Below are 18,217 nucleotides of genomic sequence, written 5' to 3'. Positions count from 1 at the left end.
AACTGTGGCCTAAGATTTCAGGACACCCCTTGGAGTTCCAGTTTAGAGTTTCCAAGACCTGGAATGAGAATGATTTTGATGAGGTAGGTTTATCTTCCTAATCAGAGGTTTACTTGAATTAAACATAAATATTCTTTATAAGAGCAGGTCTATTAGTTAATAGTTTAGTGTGAATTTTAAAAATAGTTCATTACCAGCTATGATGTAGGTTTGATTGACTAATTCATTTATGGGAAGAAGGAATCCAAGGGGGAGGAAATGAAAAAGTGATATGGTAAGCAATTCTTATCTTGACCAGGGTATTCAATGTAAGTTAGAGAAGAATAATCAAATACTGTGTATCAGGGATGAACTGGGAATTCATCTATGCCCTTGGCTTAGCCTAGCCCTATCTGACATAACACAGTGTGTACCATGTCCTGGTAAGATTTATAATTTATAAAGCTTTGAATTCTCAGGGATAAGCCATGAATTACAGGGTGATTCTAAAAGCTTTACATTCTAAGATAAGCCATTGTTATGCCTTTCCTTCATTAAAGACCGGAACTTCTGTTTTTTGGCAAAACTGGCCCAAATATCTTACAGTCAAAATTGTACTTGGCGTATAAAAATTAAAAGTATAAATATACTTTTTCTTTATTCAGGGCATCCAATTATTCTGAAAGTTACTCCTTTTCATTATGCAAATAAAATTCAAATCAGTAATAAAAAAAGATCTATGCTCCTTTTTGCACAAGAAAAACAGAGGACCCAATACTAATTTTTTAAATGATCTTTGACTTTTTAACAGCTAATAATTTCTTCCATTATACCTCATCACTCCTAAATTAATTTTTTAACTCTGAATTCAGATTTCTATCATCTGCTGACAAATAACTATTTCAGGTTATTTTCTGGTCCTTCTATTGGCCTGCCAAAGTTTTAGTTTTGACAGGATCACCATCTTTCGGAAGCATAGTATGCAATTATATATTTAAATATTTCCAAAGTAGGTGCCTCAGGGTATAACTCTAGATAGAACTAGTGGTTCTCAACCTGTGGGTCAAGACCCACAGGAACTGTATTAAAGGGCTGTGGCATTAGGAAGGTTGAAAACCACCGAAAACGAATTTAACTACTATGTGATACTACCACCCATTAACTTGATGCACTTGAGGCAAAAATGCTGTAATCAATTAGATACACAGAAGCTGTGATGCTTTAGTTTACTGGATATAAACTACTCTACTTTCCTTCCCCTAGACCCAGCAATTATAAGGAAGAGGATAAAATGAAAAGAACGTGTATTAAATGTTGGAAAATAGAACAGATTGTGAGGTTTCCAGGGACACACAGACATGATTAATTTTAGGGAACTACATTCTCAAGTTCCCTATGTACACCTTACAAATGACCTAGGAGCACCTCTGTGGTTCTGCTCCTCACCTTTCCTTCACATTAATCCAGGTGTTCTCAAACTACGGCCCGTAGGCCACATGGGCCCACCTAGGACATTTATCCGGCTCACCGGGTGTTTTTGCCGCCACTGCCTGTCCTGCTTAGCAGCTGACTTGTCCCGGGGCCGCAGTCTGGCCCTCCAATGGTGTGAGGGACAGTGAACTGGCCCCCTGTTTAAAAAGTTTGAGGACCCCTGCATTAATCTTTCTGCCACTTTACAAAAGAAAGGCATACCACTCACCTACCCAGAATCTTATAAAGGCACACTGTCCCAGGAAGCAAAAATGTCTTAGATGTCAAAGGAACAATTAGAAATATGTTTCCTAACCCTCTTTACATGAGAGCATATGTGATTTATCAAAGTTCGTTAATTATTTACTTAACAATCAACTTTTAGCTTTTGCACCTCCTTGTCAGGAATACAAGACGGCCTTCACACTAGAGTTCTGGCGGTAGAAAACCACCCAGCTGCACGTCCTAATGTACTGTCATTGTTTTTACTAAAAGTTTTGAGCATATAAAGACTTTAGCCACTTTTTTTTTTTTGCTAAATCTCTTTTACATAAAACTATGTAAATGGGAGAATGATTATAGTTTGATTTATATGAATAATTGATTACATACAAATGCTCAGGTCATATAGAGCAAAAGATAAACAACTTTTATTAAACCATCTTTTCTTTTTAAATGACTATACAGAAAGTTGACTGGCTATATTTACAGGGATTCACTACCTTTTTCATACTTAAAATATTCCCACTTACATTCATAATTGCTGGCATGGTTATTGCTTTGATGATACATTCTCTGAAACACTGTTTTCTGGACCATTAGAGAGGAAAAAGAAAATGATCATTTATTTTGCACCGGTATAAATTTGGAGATAAAAATCTCTGAAAGTATAAATGTTAGCAATTACTTGTCTTTTTGCAAATTACAATGCAGGTGTTTTTTCCTTAAACACTTTCTCATTATACAGTAATTCTGAGGACACAAAAGTTATTTTTATCTCTATTTTATAAATGAGAAAACTGATATGCCAGAAGCTATCCTGGTGGCACAAGGACAAACTGGGACTAAAGTTTAAGCCTTTGGACTCTACGGTAGGGATTTCTCACTCTCTACCGCGTCTAGTGACAGTTGCTCACTTGTTAAGGACCCCGTTCTCCAGGTCAGCTTTTCTAATATGCAATTGAGGCAATGACCCCGCTCTAAAGGAGCAAAATTTGTCTTAATTTTGGTTAGGAAAGCAATATATGTATGATTTATAATCAAATAATTTTTTTTCTAGAACTTCACAAAATGTAATTCTCATGTCCTTGTAAGGAAGCATGGTGTTTAAATAACTCTTCGGGTGTCCCGCAAGGAAGCGACCATTCAGATTTCAAGAGAAGCATTCGTGTCCAGAAAAGCGCAGAAGGACCTTGGTAAGTCACTTGGTCCGTTTCTTTGGTTTTTGGCTGGGTACTGTGTTCCTCAGAGTTCTTCCCAGAACTTGGTGATGGAATGTGAGGTGGTATTAACACGTTAGGTGTCTGGTTCCTTATGACATATGTAGTGTTTAGGATTTTTGTTCTGATAACCAATTAGGAAAATTTCACAGTGTCATTTGCTATGTGAGTGCTTTCCTTCTTCAGGTTGGTGTTGTCCACCACTATTGCCAAGTTACAACTGTTGTTTGTTTTAAAAGAAAGGATGGGAGAAATAACCATGACACACAAAATGAATGCCCTAAAATTAACACACACGATACAATCACATGTATGTAAAACATACATATCAAATGTTTATATGCATGTGAAGTTTTGTTTTTATTTTTTAATTAATGAACTTTTAGAGCTTAAGTTTACAGAAAACAGCAGGAAACAGTTCCTATATACCACCTCAACCCCTCTAATATGTTTTATGATAAATGTCATATCTGCTCAGTTATTTGCTTCTTTTGAATTAATTTTAATCTGAGAGTATTCCCATAGAAAGAGTACCCTTCACTGTAACTTTATGAGGAATTTGATGCCTTGGACTAATCAGTGATTTCCAAATGACAGCAATAGTGTGCACAACCATCACCTGGAGGCCTGTCAAAAAACAGGACTCTGATTTTGAAAATCTGAGCCAGAGTCAACAAAACTGTGTTTTTAACATAGTACCTGGGTGATTCTGATAAGATGCACCTGTGAAACACTAGGCTCGATAGAAATTCTTATATCTCTTATAAGTGTTTCCCATACAATATATAGGTCTGCTGCTCCTTAAAATTTAGAGGAGATAAATAAACAACAACAAAAAACAACTCAGTACTTAAGTCTTTTCCCATCCCCTGTCAACAGCTGTCAGCATGGAAAACCATTTTAATGTCTGAGATAATTTATCAACCGATGAACACAATAACCTGGGAGTTAGTAAAATTTTTGAAAGTCTCATGCACCATTTGGTTGTTTCGAAGCCCATAGGAGAAAAAAATATATCAAAGCATCCTAACAGAAGAAAGAATGTTGATTACCAATACATTTCATACACTGCATATATAAACATTTTTATAGTGTACATAGTAATGAACCACTAGTTTCATTAAGTTTCTATTGCGTTTATTAGGCCATCAACCTCACGTGACAAAATGTTAAAGACAAACAATTTATGTGAGATTCTGGATTATTTGGGGTCTAATCCAAACAGAACTGAAGGCTAGTTACAGGTGTTCTGGACTGCACTCCCAGGGCTGGAGAGGAGCTTTTAGACCCTTGCTAGTTGAAGTGGTCCCATGACCAGCAACAGGAGTGTTCCCTGGGAGCTGGCAGAAAAGCAGCCGCTCAGGCCCCACCCCAGACCTCCTGAAACAAAACCTGCATTTTTAACATGATCCCCCATATGGCTTAGCTACATGTAAAAATCGGAGAAAACCTCTTTTCAGCTGTTTCAAAGTTTGATCTTTTCCAAATCTTCCTGGCTGTGGCCTAATTCCTGACATTACTCCCCCTTTCTCCCACACATCTGTGCGCCTCCATATTTTTATGTCACGTGGTCATCTCTTCTCTCTTGCTCTCATCTCCAAAAGGAAAACCACGCAGATTCTAAATAAGTAGAATTAGGCTTCATCCACAATTTTCTCTATTTTAACCAAAGAAAACTTTGCTTCCTGATGATTAATATCTTTGAACAATTTTTGAGAGCCCTAAACCTACCCGGTTTTAAAGGTCACGTGAAAGAAGGATGTGTGGGTCTTTCTCTGTGGCTAGTACAGGGGTATTCACACCATCAACTGCCCTAAGACCTTGCTTCAAACCTTGCTTTGGTCTTTCTAGGATTATGCTTACATAAAAAGCAGTCAGTCCGATTCAGAGGAAGAAAACAACATAATTTGTCCTGTGTAAAAAAAGAACAATGCTATTATAAAAAGCAGTGCCAGAGGCTTCAACAAATTCAGTGTTTCAAAAAGCCACTTCTGGGGCTAAATCACCATTATTACCCTGGAACCACTTAAGAATATGCTAATCTATGCCCAAGGCAATATTAGTATTGTTGTTTATTTTACTTTCATTATTTACATAGGCATAGCCCAAACCAGGTAGGTTGCTATAATTCTGCTTTTTGATATGAAACTGGGAACAGAGGATGTAATGGTAACAAACATAGCCAGTAATACACAATGCTGCAAAAATCAGATATCATTTCTTATTTTTCAATTGCTCTAACTCCTATTATCAAGTTATTAGAGACAGTCAGTTAATATGCCTGGTGCTAGAAAGAAATCATTCAGGTAAGCTGAGGCTACTCCTTCTGTTTCTCCATCTGCTAAGCTGTTAACACAAAGACATACTGACAAAAGCTCAAGGAAAACATGGAATATTTCATCAGGAAGATTATGCTGCCCAAGAGACAGATGTTAGAAAGCTGTAATATTTTAAAATAAAGAGATAAACACATGTTTGAGAGGAAAGAATAGTTTTAGAGTTGAGAGAGAAAATTAAAAAGAAAAAAAGGAAAGATGAGAAGATAGATTGCATCATATTGTATTGGCACATGAAATTGCAAATCTTTTTTATGTAGGAAAAAAAAACCTTTTATATCTGCCTCAGGCAATCACTTACCATTAGGCAGACATTCTCAGAGTGCACTGGGGTAGATTTGTAAGAAGTGCTTAGCAGAGCTGATTATGGTCAGAGAGAGCAGATTTATCTCCTGTTATTAGATGGTTAATGTTAGGGCTTAAACTTAAATCCACAGACATTAGTTTTCATAAAACTTTAAACATGAAAAATGTTACATACTTTGGTAATTCACATTCAGTAAACATAAAAATAACATTAAATAATGATAACTCTGGATTTATCCAGTGACTTTCACTACAGAGGTCAAAGTACTTTGTCTTCACTTACTTTTACTGGAGAAAAATAATAAAAAGGGATTATAATTGTGGGTTACATAAATATTTACAATTGACATACAGTTGCCATATACTAAGTTGATAAAACATTTTTAAACAGCAGATTCTTACATTTTCTGAAATTTCAGTGAAATTTTAACACTTTTGTAAATAAAATGCAGAGTGGTAATGGGAAAGCAGAGGGAACTTTGGCTTTGCATGCAAACAGACTTGGGTTTAGATCCTGGATGTTTACTTCACTTCTTTGAGCTTCGGTCTCCTCATTTGTAAACAGGGATAATAATACCTACTTCAAAGGTTGCTGAGAGGATCAGTATTTATCACAACAGCTATAGCACTGTGTATGATCACTATAGGTCCTCAATACACGGCAAGTTACATCATTACAAAAACCCATTGACACAGATGAGTGATTCCACTTTACTTGTTGTCCTTTTCTTAAAATCTTCAAGTTCTGATTGCATAGAAGGCCCTAACCACCTTCATCCTCTAGGAAGGGGAAGGAGAATACCTCCTCACACAGGGAGGATAGGACCAAGGGGTAGTTCCCAGAGAAAGGAAGAGGAAATAGAATATCTCTACCAGAAAAGCATAGCAAGGAAATACGAGCTCTGACTGGTGGTCAGGGATGAAAATTCAAATAATGGCAAAAACTGAAACCTGGGAGGCTTGAAGACGTGGCCCTGTTCCTATTTAGCATTTCTAAGAGAAAATAACTTTGCAGGATAACCATACCCAATACAGGACTACTACAGACAGAAGGAAATGGCGGCATGGTGTGAGCAGACCAGGGAAGGGTCTATAACGCAGGTTCAGACTTCCTCAGCTCTTGGGCAGCAGGCGCTTGTGTCCAGGCATTCCTTCATGATCGCAGTAGGGTGGGGGGTGGCTGTTGATGAAGGCTGAGAGGGAGAAGCCATTCAGGTCACTGTTAGATGACCCTGGAGCAGAAGCCGCAGGTCAGACAGGCCAAGCCAGGGGTCAGAGGGTAGATGAGGTTGAGACACGTGGATCTGCAATGCTGTTGAGAGGTGAGAAAAAAGTAAGGGAGGGCTACAGGGCAGATCAACAAGCCGCCCAGTAACCAGTCTGGACTAGACTAACTTGGGGGCGGGGAGAGGGGGAGGATCAGTGAGAGTTCAGATGATTGCACACAGATCCACACGTGGGTCTGGGCTTCCCTCTCCTCTCTGCCATAGTACAGATGAACCTTCCCTAACACCTAATACCTATTGCTGCCAAGAAAAAAAGGGAGGAAAGACCGAAAGAAACTCAATTTTTCTTACCATCTTTAAAATTGATCCCATCCTACCCTATTCGGAAGCAAATTTATCCTAAGTCTAAAGAAATGAAAGGCCTTTTCAGTTCTTGATAATAAGTTAGATCCAATGTCTCCAATTCTAATTCTATAGGTAATATTTTCTTTCTGTGAGACCTGAACAGGAAACCAAAATACCTAATAGGCCCTAATCACATTAGATAACAGGAAGTCATTTCTTAGGTACATTAGTTTCCTCTCTTTTCCTTTATAAGATTATTGCATGGGTGATATGGGAGGTTCATACACTCAATAATGATTTACTGAGTACCTGCCATGAGTGAATACTATGACAGGCATTAAGGAAACAAAGATAAATGAGACATAGACCCTATCTTTAATGAGTTACAAAGGTTTGCGTGATGTGTGAATGGAACATTTCAGTTAAAGAAAGGCCAATGGAGTATTACTGCCCATTTTAACTGCAAACAAAACAACAGCAAACCCCCAAACTGTCAAACTCATGATCTTTTCTAATGCATCATATGCAAACGGAAGGTGACAGAGGTTGAGCATTCTGCACAGAGCAGAGAAGAAGCATTTTTCTATAAAATCATCATTACAGAAAAGCCTATTTCCAGAAAAACAAGTAAAGCAAGTTGCCAAGAGGCAATTTTTGGCAAAATCTTATTTATTTTATTTTATCTTTGCAGTTTTTGGTCGGGGCTAGGTTTGAACCCGCCACCTCTGGCATATGGGGCTGGGACCCTACTCCTTTGAGCCACAGGTGTCGCCCTCAAAATCTCATTTTTTTAGAACTAAATTTGCTACAACAGAAGAGGACTAAGATATGAATGAACACATCAGTAAGACTATTATCACTACCTTTTCAATATGTTAGGAACACTGTGTAACAGAGGCATGCAAAAAAAGTTACATAAAAACTAAATATTATACAGGTGTTATAGTTATCTCAATAAAGACTTCTTGAAAAATTTAAATTAAACTTTAAAAAGTTATTTGATACTGCAATAAATGCTCTAGAATAGTTTGTTGGTTAAAGGCATAGACCTTTTTCACAAAAATTCCCTTATAATATGAATATTATAATCCTTAATTTCTTAGCTTATTAAATTCAAGTTTTTATATTACTTATTAAATTCAAAATTTTACATTACCACCATCTTAAAGATGGGCTGATCATACCCGAGAAATATATGCTAACTGCCAATATGACCTTATGAACACAAAACAGAGTTTTATGGCTTTGCTTTAAAAAAAAATCCCATGTTCCGAAGACCCTAAGCTATAGAAATGGCAGTGCGGAGTATTTTCAGGTTTTCATTCTGACTCTTTGAACCACTGTCCATTCACAGAATTCTTGACACTCTACCTTTCTTACCTCGTCTATTATAAAGCTCATTAGATTTTAATGTCTTAGCATACGGAGAGTATATAATTTAGCAAAATTTGTTTTTATCAGTTACTTCTGACAAAGTTGGTATTTCAGTCATCCTAAATGTACATCACACAATGATTGAAAGGTGACATTGTGAGAGATTATAAATAATTCCGCAAATGGTATCTATCTGATTAGTATTTCAAAGAATATTTCATCTCTTCCCAACCCCCTCCTTCTTCATCTATCGTGTGCAGATACGTTTGAAATGTACGGTTTCTGGCATATCTGGGTTAAGGTTATACTAGGAATTTACCAGACCTGTCAGTCTCTAACTTTATTCCATATTTCATTAGATCATTCGAGTTATAATTAGTTGTCTGGTAAAATTAAGAACACTCTATTTCAGTGAATACTCATGTGAACATTTAACAACTTTTTGTTAGAATGACAGCTTAGCGACAGAAAGAATAAACCAGAAAGGGAAAGTCACCGAAGTAACCTTACCGTGGCTAACTCAGTACTGCCAACACGACGGAAAATGCTAAGGTTTTGCACGGTTTTCTTTTTTGTTATTAATCATCAAGCACATTATTTCCTGTCAGGAGCTAAGAAGCGGTTTGATGGCAATCCTGCCTCAACTGGCATGTTTTGAACCGACCTGCCTGCGTTGCGATGGCGCCCTAGAAACCTTGCCGTGGATGAGGGTTGATTCAGCTGAGTGCTCTGACGTTCAGCTTGTCAGCAGAAACTGTTTTAATCATTAAGATGCATCTCCCTTCCCAGATTGCAAACTGTTGCTGCTCAGACACAACCTCCTGGCATCTGATTATTGTGGAGAAGAGAATTACCTGTCTAGTGGTACCACAGACTATATTAGGAGCTAAAATTTATAGAATGTTTAACTGTGTGTGGGGAGTCGTGCCGCTGAAGCCTTCCCAGCTGTGGAGGCTGGCTACCTGCGTCTGCATCCCTCTTTTCCACGTGCCATCCTTATGTTACGCAACCTTCTCTGTGACAGAGTTCCTCATCTGTGAAACGGAGCAACATACCTACTTCACAGGAACTTGTGAGGAGTGAGCGAGACACGTCACAAACAGAGCTCGGGGCACCTGCAACCCAGTGGGCGCTCACAGTGCTGGTAGTCATTTTGATTGCCGCTGCTAACGTGAAGACCACGGGTTCTCCTTCACTAAATACCCTACTCACCGTCTCTTTCAATTTTAACGGTCTCTGTTGCCCAGACTCGAAAATGGAGATAAGAGAACATGAAAAGCCTTTCTTTCAGGACATTCTTCTGAAGGTATTTAAACGTTCACTCCACAGGAGGGAGCACCAGTTGTGGCCGGAGAATACTTTAGTGTTACGCTTTTACTTTCCCCGTTCTTTCTTCAGTGTAGCCTCTTCCCAGTTAGGCAGCTAGGTCTACGTTCTGGGGAATTCCCGCTCAACGGGACAGAAATGAAGCTGCAGACAGTTTTGGGCATTTCAGAGTAGAGCAGTCACTTTTTCCAGGCATTCGTGAGAAGCATAGTGGCAGCAAGGTGACAGAATCCTAGTCTTTCATCCCCAGGTTCGTGCAGGAGCAGAAGAAACGTGTCAAGTATTTCTACAGACCCCCAAGGGGGCATCACAGAGTTCCCCAGATCCCAGCTGGAGGGAGAACAGAATGAGCTCCTGCTCCCACTGGCCCCTGAAACAGAACTTCCCATAGTGTAGAGCACCACTACGATGCTCCCTTCCACGGCAGAAACTTTGTTGTGTGTTTAATAAAACTCCTTCCTTTTCCCCATGGACATTAACCTATTCCATTTCCCAGCGTCCCCTGCAGTTAGGTGGCAAAGTGAGGCTGACTTTATAATAAAACCGTTATGAACTACTGCGTGCAATCCTTTCCATTATAAATGTAGGCACTCATGAATGGTAGTATTAGCAATATTTGTGACTTTGTCACCAATAAAAATCACAGGTGTTTTCATATTATAGCTGACTTAAAGTATCTCAAATATCATTTATACTCAAATTTGCTTAGAAATAACAGTAATTATTAGACCCACAGCTATAGATTTTATTTTATATGCTATTAAGGACAAATTATAACAAAGATACTTAAAAACAGTTTGAAATTAAGTTCAGTTACAGTAATATAATGAAACAGTTCAATTATTCTTAAATTTATATGCTGAGATTTATAACTATTACATAATAATTAACTTTCTTTTTTTTTTTTTTGAGATAGAGTCTCACTATGCCACCCTGGATAGAGTGCGGTGGGATCACAGCTCACAGCAACCTCTAACTCTCGGGCTTAAGTGATTTTCTTGCCTGGGCCTCCCACGTAGCTGGGACTACAGGTGCCACCACAATGCCCGGCTATTTTTTTGTTGTAGTTGTCATTGGTATTTAGCAGCCCCAGGGTAGGTGGCCGGCGCCATAACTAAGCTACTGGTGCAGAGCCATTAATTAATTTTCTTATTTCTCTCTTCCTCCACTACAGTGGAAGTTATTTTTGCTCGTTATAGCAGATGTAACTGCTTTTTAATTCACCAAAATTTTTTTTAAGACAGAGTCTCACTTTGTCACCCTCAGTAGAATGCTATGGTGTCACAGCTCACAGCAACCTCAAACTCTTGGGCTCAAGTGATTCTCTTGTCTCAGCCTTGAGTAACCAGCTATTTTTAAAGATGGAGTCTCACGCTTGCTCAGGCTAATCTTGAACCCGTGAGCTCAGGCAATCCACCCACCTCAGCATCCCAGAGTGCTAGGATTACAGGCATGAGCCACAGTTCCTGGCCCTCAAAATTTTTTATATAAATATGTACATATATACTTTTAAAGCAGTCTCTGATTACTTCTGTTCTCAGCTAGAGTTTAATAATAAAGAAAAGCCACAAAAATGAGGTCAATATTGCATAAAGTTCTTCTATACATGAATTTGAAAGTTGGTGATTTTTTATGAGGACTATTTATTAAAACAGTTATTATAGATCCCTTCAAGATTTTCAAGACAGATGTGAATTTGACAACACTTCTCTCAACTTCATTTTATCTTCCCTTTTAGACTGTTCTACTATCCTTATTTTAATCTTAGACCAAATGAATCAGTCATTTGAAGCCTTCAGATTATTAAAAGCAAGATACTTGATATAATTGAAAATTTGCACAGCAAAGGAAATCAACAGAGCAAACAGCCTATAGACTGGGAGAAAATATTTCTAAATTATACATTTGGTAAAGGGCTAATATTGTGAATCTACAAAGAACTCAAACAAGTCAGATGGCCATTATTAAAAAGTGAAATAAACAATAGATACTGGCTTGGTGCCCGTAGCACAGTAGTTACAGCACCAGTCACATATACAGGGCTGGCATGTTTGAACCCAGGCTGAACCCAGCCTTGGGCCTGCTAAACAACAACTGTAACGAAAAATAGCTGGGCATTGTAGCAGATGCCTATAGTCCCAGCTACTTGGGAGGCTGAGGCAAGAGAATAGCTTAAGCCCAAGAGTTTGAGGTTGCTATAAGCTGTGATGCCCTGGGAGTCTTAGGAGGGCAACATGAGACTCTGCCTTTAAAAAAAAAATGGTGTGGATGCAGACAGAAAGGAACTCTCATACACTGTTGATACTACTCAAAATTCGTACAATTTCTATGGAAAACAGTATGGCGATTTCTAAAAAAACTACAATGTAGGGCTGCGCCTGTGGCTCAATGAGTAGGGTGCCGGCCCCATATACCGAGGGTGGCGGGTTCAAATCCAGCCCCGGCCAAACTGTAACAACAACAACAAAAAAAATAACTGGGCATTGTGATGGGTGCCTGTAGTACCAGCTACTCAGGAGGATGAGACAAGAGAATCGCATAAACCCAGGAGCTGGAGGTTGCTGTGAGCTGTGATGTCACAGTACTCCAATGAGGGCAATAAAGTTAGACTCTGTCTCTAAAAAAAAAAACAAAAAACGTAGAACTACCATTTGATCTAGCAATCCCACTACTGGGTATCTAACCAAAGAAAAAGCAGTCTTTTTTTTGAGACAGAGTCTTAAGCTGTTGCCCTGGGTACAATGCTGTGACATCACAGCTCACAGCAACCTCAAACTCTTTGGGCTTAAGTGATTCTCTTTCCTCAGCCTCTGAAATAGCTGGGACTATAGGTGCCCACCACAACACCCGCCTATTTTTTTGTTGTTGTTGCCATTGTTTAGTAGGCCCGGTCTGGGTTTGAACCCATCACCCTTGCTGTATGTGGTTGGCACCCCACCCACTGAGCTATGGGCATTGCCCCAAAGAAGTCATTTTATCAAAAACAAACAAACAAAACACCTGACTTGGGATGGGCACCGGGGCTCACCCCTATAATTCTAGTGCTCTGGGTGGACTAGGCAGGGTGATCACTTGAGGTCAGGAGTTTAAGATCACTTTGAGCAAGAGCAAGACCTTGTCTCTATTAAAAATAACAAAAAAATTAGGTGGGCATTGTGGTGAATGCTTTTAGTCCTGAGGTAGAATTGCTTGAACCTAGGAGTTTGAGGTTGCTGCTGTGGGCTAGGCTGATGCCATGGCACTCCAACCTGGGCAATAGAGGGAGATTCTGTCCCAGAACAAAAAGCCACCAGCTCTTGAATATTTACTGTAGCACAATTCAAAATTGCAAAGATGTGAAATTACGTGCCCATCAATTCACGAGTAGATTAACAAAATTGGTGTATATATATAATATATACCGTGGAGTACTACTCAGCTATAAAAAGAAATGAAGTTAAATGTTCTTTGTAGTAATTTGGATGGAACCAGAGATCATTATCTAAGTGAAGTATCTCAGGAATGGGTAAACAAATACTCATGGACTCTTTAATGTTGGAACTAACTTATAGGCACAGAATTAAGTAAAAGTTAATGGAAATCAAGAAGAGGGGAAAGATATAAAATTGCCGAATTGGTACAAAGAACACTATTAAGGTCATGGGCACACTAACAGCCCAACTTAAGCATTATAAGAGCTCTCCATGTAACTAAAACATTTGTCGCCCATAATATTTGAAAATAAAAAATTAATTAAGTAGTTAATTTTAAAACACAGGATGCAAAGTCTTCTCTCAAGACAGACTAACACTCAAAGATTTGCTATTTTTAAATTTTTGTAAAAAACTTAAATTAAAAATTGTAATTAAATGAAAATAAAATAGGTTACTATGGCATAAAATTTGGGTTTCAGCATTAAAATGCATAAAAATTAATACGGTTATTCTTAAACACTATATAATATAAACACCAGTCTCTCCTAATTGCCGTTGCATACCCAGCTCCACCACTTAAAGCCTGGCAAATAAACACTTTTATTAATGAGTAAAGTAAACAAATTAGCATTTAATTATATGCAGTGCATGTAACTCACAACTGGATTTTTTTAAGGTGACCAGATTAAGAAGTTAAAGGTTCTAAATTGCCAGTAGCTCACTGACTGTTGAAATTCCTAAGGAAATAGAAAGTTCTTTGATGGAAGAAATACTGTGACATTAAATTGTGACACCTGAACTGTTCCTAAGATATCAATCTTTTAAAACTAGTTTTCAGTTGCTTCTTGTGTTAATATTAGTGTTTATTAAAAAGGACAATAATTATTTTTTGCTCTTTAACTTTTCATGTTAATTTTCACACACTACAAAAAGTAAATAGTGTAAGGTATCCCTAAGTACCCATTTCTCAACTTCAGTAATTATCATATGTTGCCATTCTTTTTTCATTTCCCTTCCCTCAACCTTTTTATCCTTTTTTGCTGAAGTATTGTAAAGCAAATCCTGTGCATGTTATTTCAGTATGTATTTCTCTAATGGATACTTAATTTTTAACACCATAATGTCATATGATTTAGCTCATCTAACAAAATAATTCCTTGATAGAATATAGTCATATTTTGCACAACTGTCTCAAAAATGTCTTATACTTGGTTTGTTTCAATTGGTATCTAAACAGTGTCTGTAGTAATTGAGTTTGGTTAATATATATGTAAGGTTTATTTTAATATACTATTCTTCCTTTTTTTTTTTAATACAACATTCATTTGTTGAAGAAGCTTTGTCATTTGTCCTTTAGAAATCCCTTCGTTTTGGATTTGGTGTTTCATAGTATAGTTTATTAAATCCTTCTATTTTCTACAAAAATGAGATTTCATCCATCCATACAATTTTCTTTTGGAAAAAGTATTTTATAGGTGGTACTATGTACTTTCTATTGAATTAGAAGGCACATAATAGGTGTCATCATGCTTAGCAATGTTAAAATTGACCAGTAACTTCAAGTATTCTCATCCTGATCCACCATGACAAAATGCTCCAACTTTCACCTAATAGTATCTACTGGCTAGATGTAGTATTTCAGCAACAGTTCCAAAATGGTGATTTTATAATTCTATCACTGAATTCTGTAAAGAAAATTTTTTATCAACTACATGGTTGATGAAAATATAACTCATACCAAAAAGCAGGAGAAATGCATATTTCTTTAACTGGATTCAATTTACTTTCAGTATGGACTATCTCCCAACTCACCCTACTCTCTCCCTAAGGTCATCAGGGATTTTCATGTGAAACCTAGCAGGGCCAGAATAGTATGGAATCAGATGGGTTGGGCAGGCCGAGGTTTAATGCAGGGATTAAGGATTTCGAAGGGACCGATAAGGGAGGAGAGAATACCTCAAGCAGGCTCTAGGATGCGGAATCCGCGTCTTCTGAACTGTCCTGGACATCGGTGCTCCCTGCGGACTCGTTCGGATCTTTGCTGTCACTGCCACTATCAGCAACCAGGTTCTCCTGACAGACGTCTCCAGGACCAGAAAGCGTGCCACCCTGGGTCTCCTGGCTCTCCCGGGAACTCAGCACCAGGAGCCCGCCCTTCTCCTTTAGATCCAGCTTCCGTCTCAGCTCCTCTGCCATCTGCGAGAGGTCCCGCTTCATGGCATACGCATCTTCCCCGTCTGCATAGTACTTCGGTTCCACCTCACTAACCTGAAAGTTGAGGGTGTTAGAATAGAGGTGCAGGGCTGCCCGGTTACTCTTCCTGACGTGCAGGGACACGTACTTGGCACTAAAGTTCTCGATCATGGCCCGGGAGGCCTGGTCCATCAGCTTCTGGGCCAGGCCGAGGCGCCGGTGCGAGCGCTTCACCGCCAGCGAGGTGATATGTCCGTGGGGGACATCGTCGGGGTCTTCCTCCATTTTGGCCAGGACATAGCCTACAATCTTCCCATCCTCGTCCTCAGCGATGTAGGAGAGCTGGGGCCAGGAAAGGCCATGGTAGAAATAGTATTTCATCTGGTAGTTCTCGGGGAGGCAGAGGAGGTTGCAGTGTTGCATGTTCATCAGGTCGTCAGGCCGAGCACTGCGGATGTTCATAATGGCGGCGGGTAGGAAGCCAGTCAGCCAGCGGCGAACGGGGAAAAAGCTCCCGGCAAATGCAGGGAACACGGTTTGCCTGGGGCGTCAGTCTCAGCAGCCAAAGCCACGAGGCTGGCTGGTGTGGAGATGGGGTGGCGGGAAGTCGGGGATCCTCAAGAGGCGAAAGGGGCGGGGCTACGCTGCCGCTTCCGGAAGTGCGTCACCCGTCCCAGCCAATGAGGTTTTTCTCCTTGTAGTGCGCATGCGTGCACAGGAGGCTAGCGGGTGGGGAGAGAGGAATTCGTTTTGATCGCCTTCGATTTAAGTAAACTCTTCACCCCATTGTTGTTATTCCTTTGTTTCTTTTTTTAACTTTTCACTTAATGTACATATGACTACATTTTCACAAACTGAACAACCCCATATGACCAGAACTTATATTTAAAGCCAGAACATTGCACCCCACAACCCCAGCTCCCGTTCCATTCCAGTACCCCCCAAATACATCCCACTAGTAACTATCACTTGGACGTGTAACTGTCTGTACATGAATGGAAGTGTGTACATTCTTTTTTATGTGTCAGGTTTTTCTTCCTCCACTATTTGTGAGTCTCCGTCCCACCCTTACATATTCCATTGCCAAAGTATATGGCAATTTTTCGTCCTCTGTGCTGTTAATGATTTGTATTTCCAGTTCAGGAATAGGATGAATAGGATAGCTGCAGGTTTAGAAGCCCCTTTAGTTGGCACATATGCATATTTGCCTAGGATTAGAATTACTGGGTCAGAGAATATAATGATGTTCAACGTTCATATATACTGTCAATTTTTCAAAGTGACTGCTCCACATCCTCAACAACATTTGGCATTTCCCTATCTTTTTCATTTTAGGCATTCTTGGGTGAGGGCAGAAGTATTATATGTGGTTTTGTTTGGCGTTTCTCTGATTAGCAACGTTGAGCACCTTTTGATATACTTATCATCTATCTCCTCTTTTGTAAAGTGGAGGCTCAAGTTTTTATTTTTACCATTTTTCTATTGAGCTGTGAGTCTTTTTCACACTAATTTTGAGAGTTTTTTCAAAAACATATTCTGTATATGAATCCTTTGTCAGATATATTTATAATGTATATATTTATAACTTATAATAATAAATAGTCCTTTGTATTGGTTGACTTTTCCTGCTCTTTGTGGTAATTTTTGACACCAAGTATCAATTTTAACATGGCTCAATTTGTTCACTTTTAAACTTCATGGTTATTGCTTTTTATGTACTGTTTGGAAAATCTTTGATTACTCTTTGGTCACAGAGGCATTCTTCTATGATTTCTTCTAAAATCATTATTATTTTACAGCTTATGTTTAGATCTTCAGTTCATTGGAATTTAGTTTTGTGTGTATTGCAAGGTAACTCTATAGCTATATTTTCTGTGTGTATATGCAATTCATTTACCACCATTTATCGAAAAAGAAATCATTCACTGCACTCATTGTTACCTTAGTTGTAAGTTCTAAATTCTATTTCTAGATATATTTTTTAAAAATTATGCCATCTTGATAAAGCAGATTTTGGAGTATTTAAGAGTGCAAGAAGTCACGTGTTATTAGCACTTCTTGTAAGTGAGTTGACTATAAATCCTAGAATTATCTGTTTATCTTGTACAATCTTCCTCAGTTTTCTAGCAGGCCTAGGAACTCAAATACCAAAGTATATTCTATTGTAATCAGCCAGATCATGTACAAGTATATACTCTAACTTATCTAGAATATGTGTGCATCATTTCTTCTAAGGAGTGTACACATTCCTTTAATAGCTAGAATAGTCCAGAACTATGTAATCTGTGGAACAGTGGTTGAATAGCCACTATTTTTTGTTGTAATTTGATGACTAACTGCATTTTTATTAATTTTTGATTTAAGATATACATTTTAGTTCCCTAATGTTTTGGTAGACTCTATACATTGGAATAGTTATTTCCCCGTATTATTCCTATTCAGAACATTTTTTTTTTATACAAATATATTTTATTTGAAATAAACAAAAAATGCTTACACAGCTCAATGGGTCTCTTGGAAACAAACTTACTTGACTGTATTACTGAGCAAAAACAAAGTTTAAGCAGAAATACCCTTCTTTTTTGACATGTATTTGGAGATTTAAGAAGACACTACTTGGTTTTTAAAAAACTGACCTTCCCTTAAGGTCTGGTCATAGAAGTGTAAACAATGTAAATGAATCCACCATTACCAGCTGTCATATCCTATCTATGTCACCTGTGCATTCTGAGATCACACACATACCTGCCAATATACCTGGGAAGGGTTGCATTATCACAGTTACATTTGAGTTCTTGGCAGGCAGGACT

The 18,217-nt window shown here is 38.5% G+C and overlaps 1 protein-coding gene across 1 annotated transcript; it reads right to left on the bottom strand.

Annotated features, from left to right (window-relative positions):
- Nucleotides 1-15,182: 15,182 nt before the first annotated feature.
- On the bottom strand, nt 15,183-15,887 carry NAA11 (N(alpha)-acetyltransferase 11, NatA catalytic subunit). Its single transcript, XM_012805335.1, has one exon. The coding sequence runs from the start codon at nt 15,867-15,869 to the stop codon at nt 15,183-15,185; it is 687 nt and encodes a 228-aa protein (XP_012660789.1). The 5' UTR covers nt 15,870-15,887.
- Between the last annotated feature and the right edge of the window lie 2,330 nt (nt 15,888-18,217).

Source organism: Otolemur garnettii, unplaced genomic scaffold, assembly GCF_000181295.1.
Source record: "Otolemur garnettii isolate 467f Iridium unplaced genomic scaffold, OtoGar3 scaffold00039, whole genome shotgun sequence".
In the NCBI taxonomy this organism is placed as follows: Eukaryota; Metazoa; Chordata; class Mammalia; order Primates; family Galagidae; genus Otolemur; species Otolemur garnettii.
This window is presented reverse-complemented; position numbering and strand designations above follow the sequence as displayed.

What these genes read in the sequence shown, in the direction of transcription:
- NAA11 (XM_012805335.1), bottom strand. Translation starts at nt 15,869, where the DNA reads ATGAACATCCGCAGTGCTCGGCCTGACGACCTGATGAACATGCAACAC.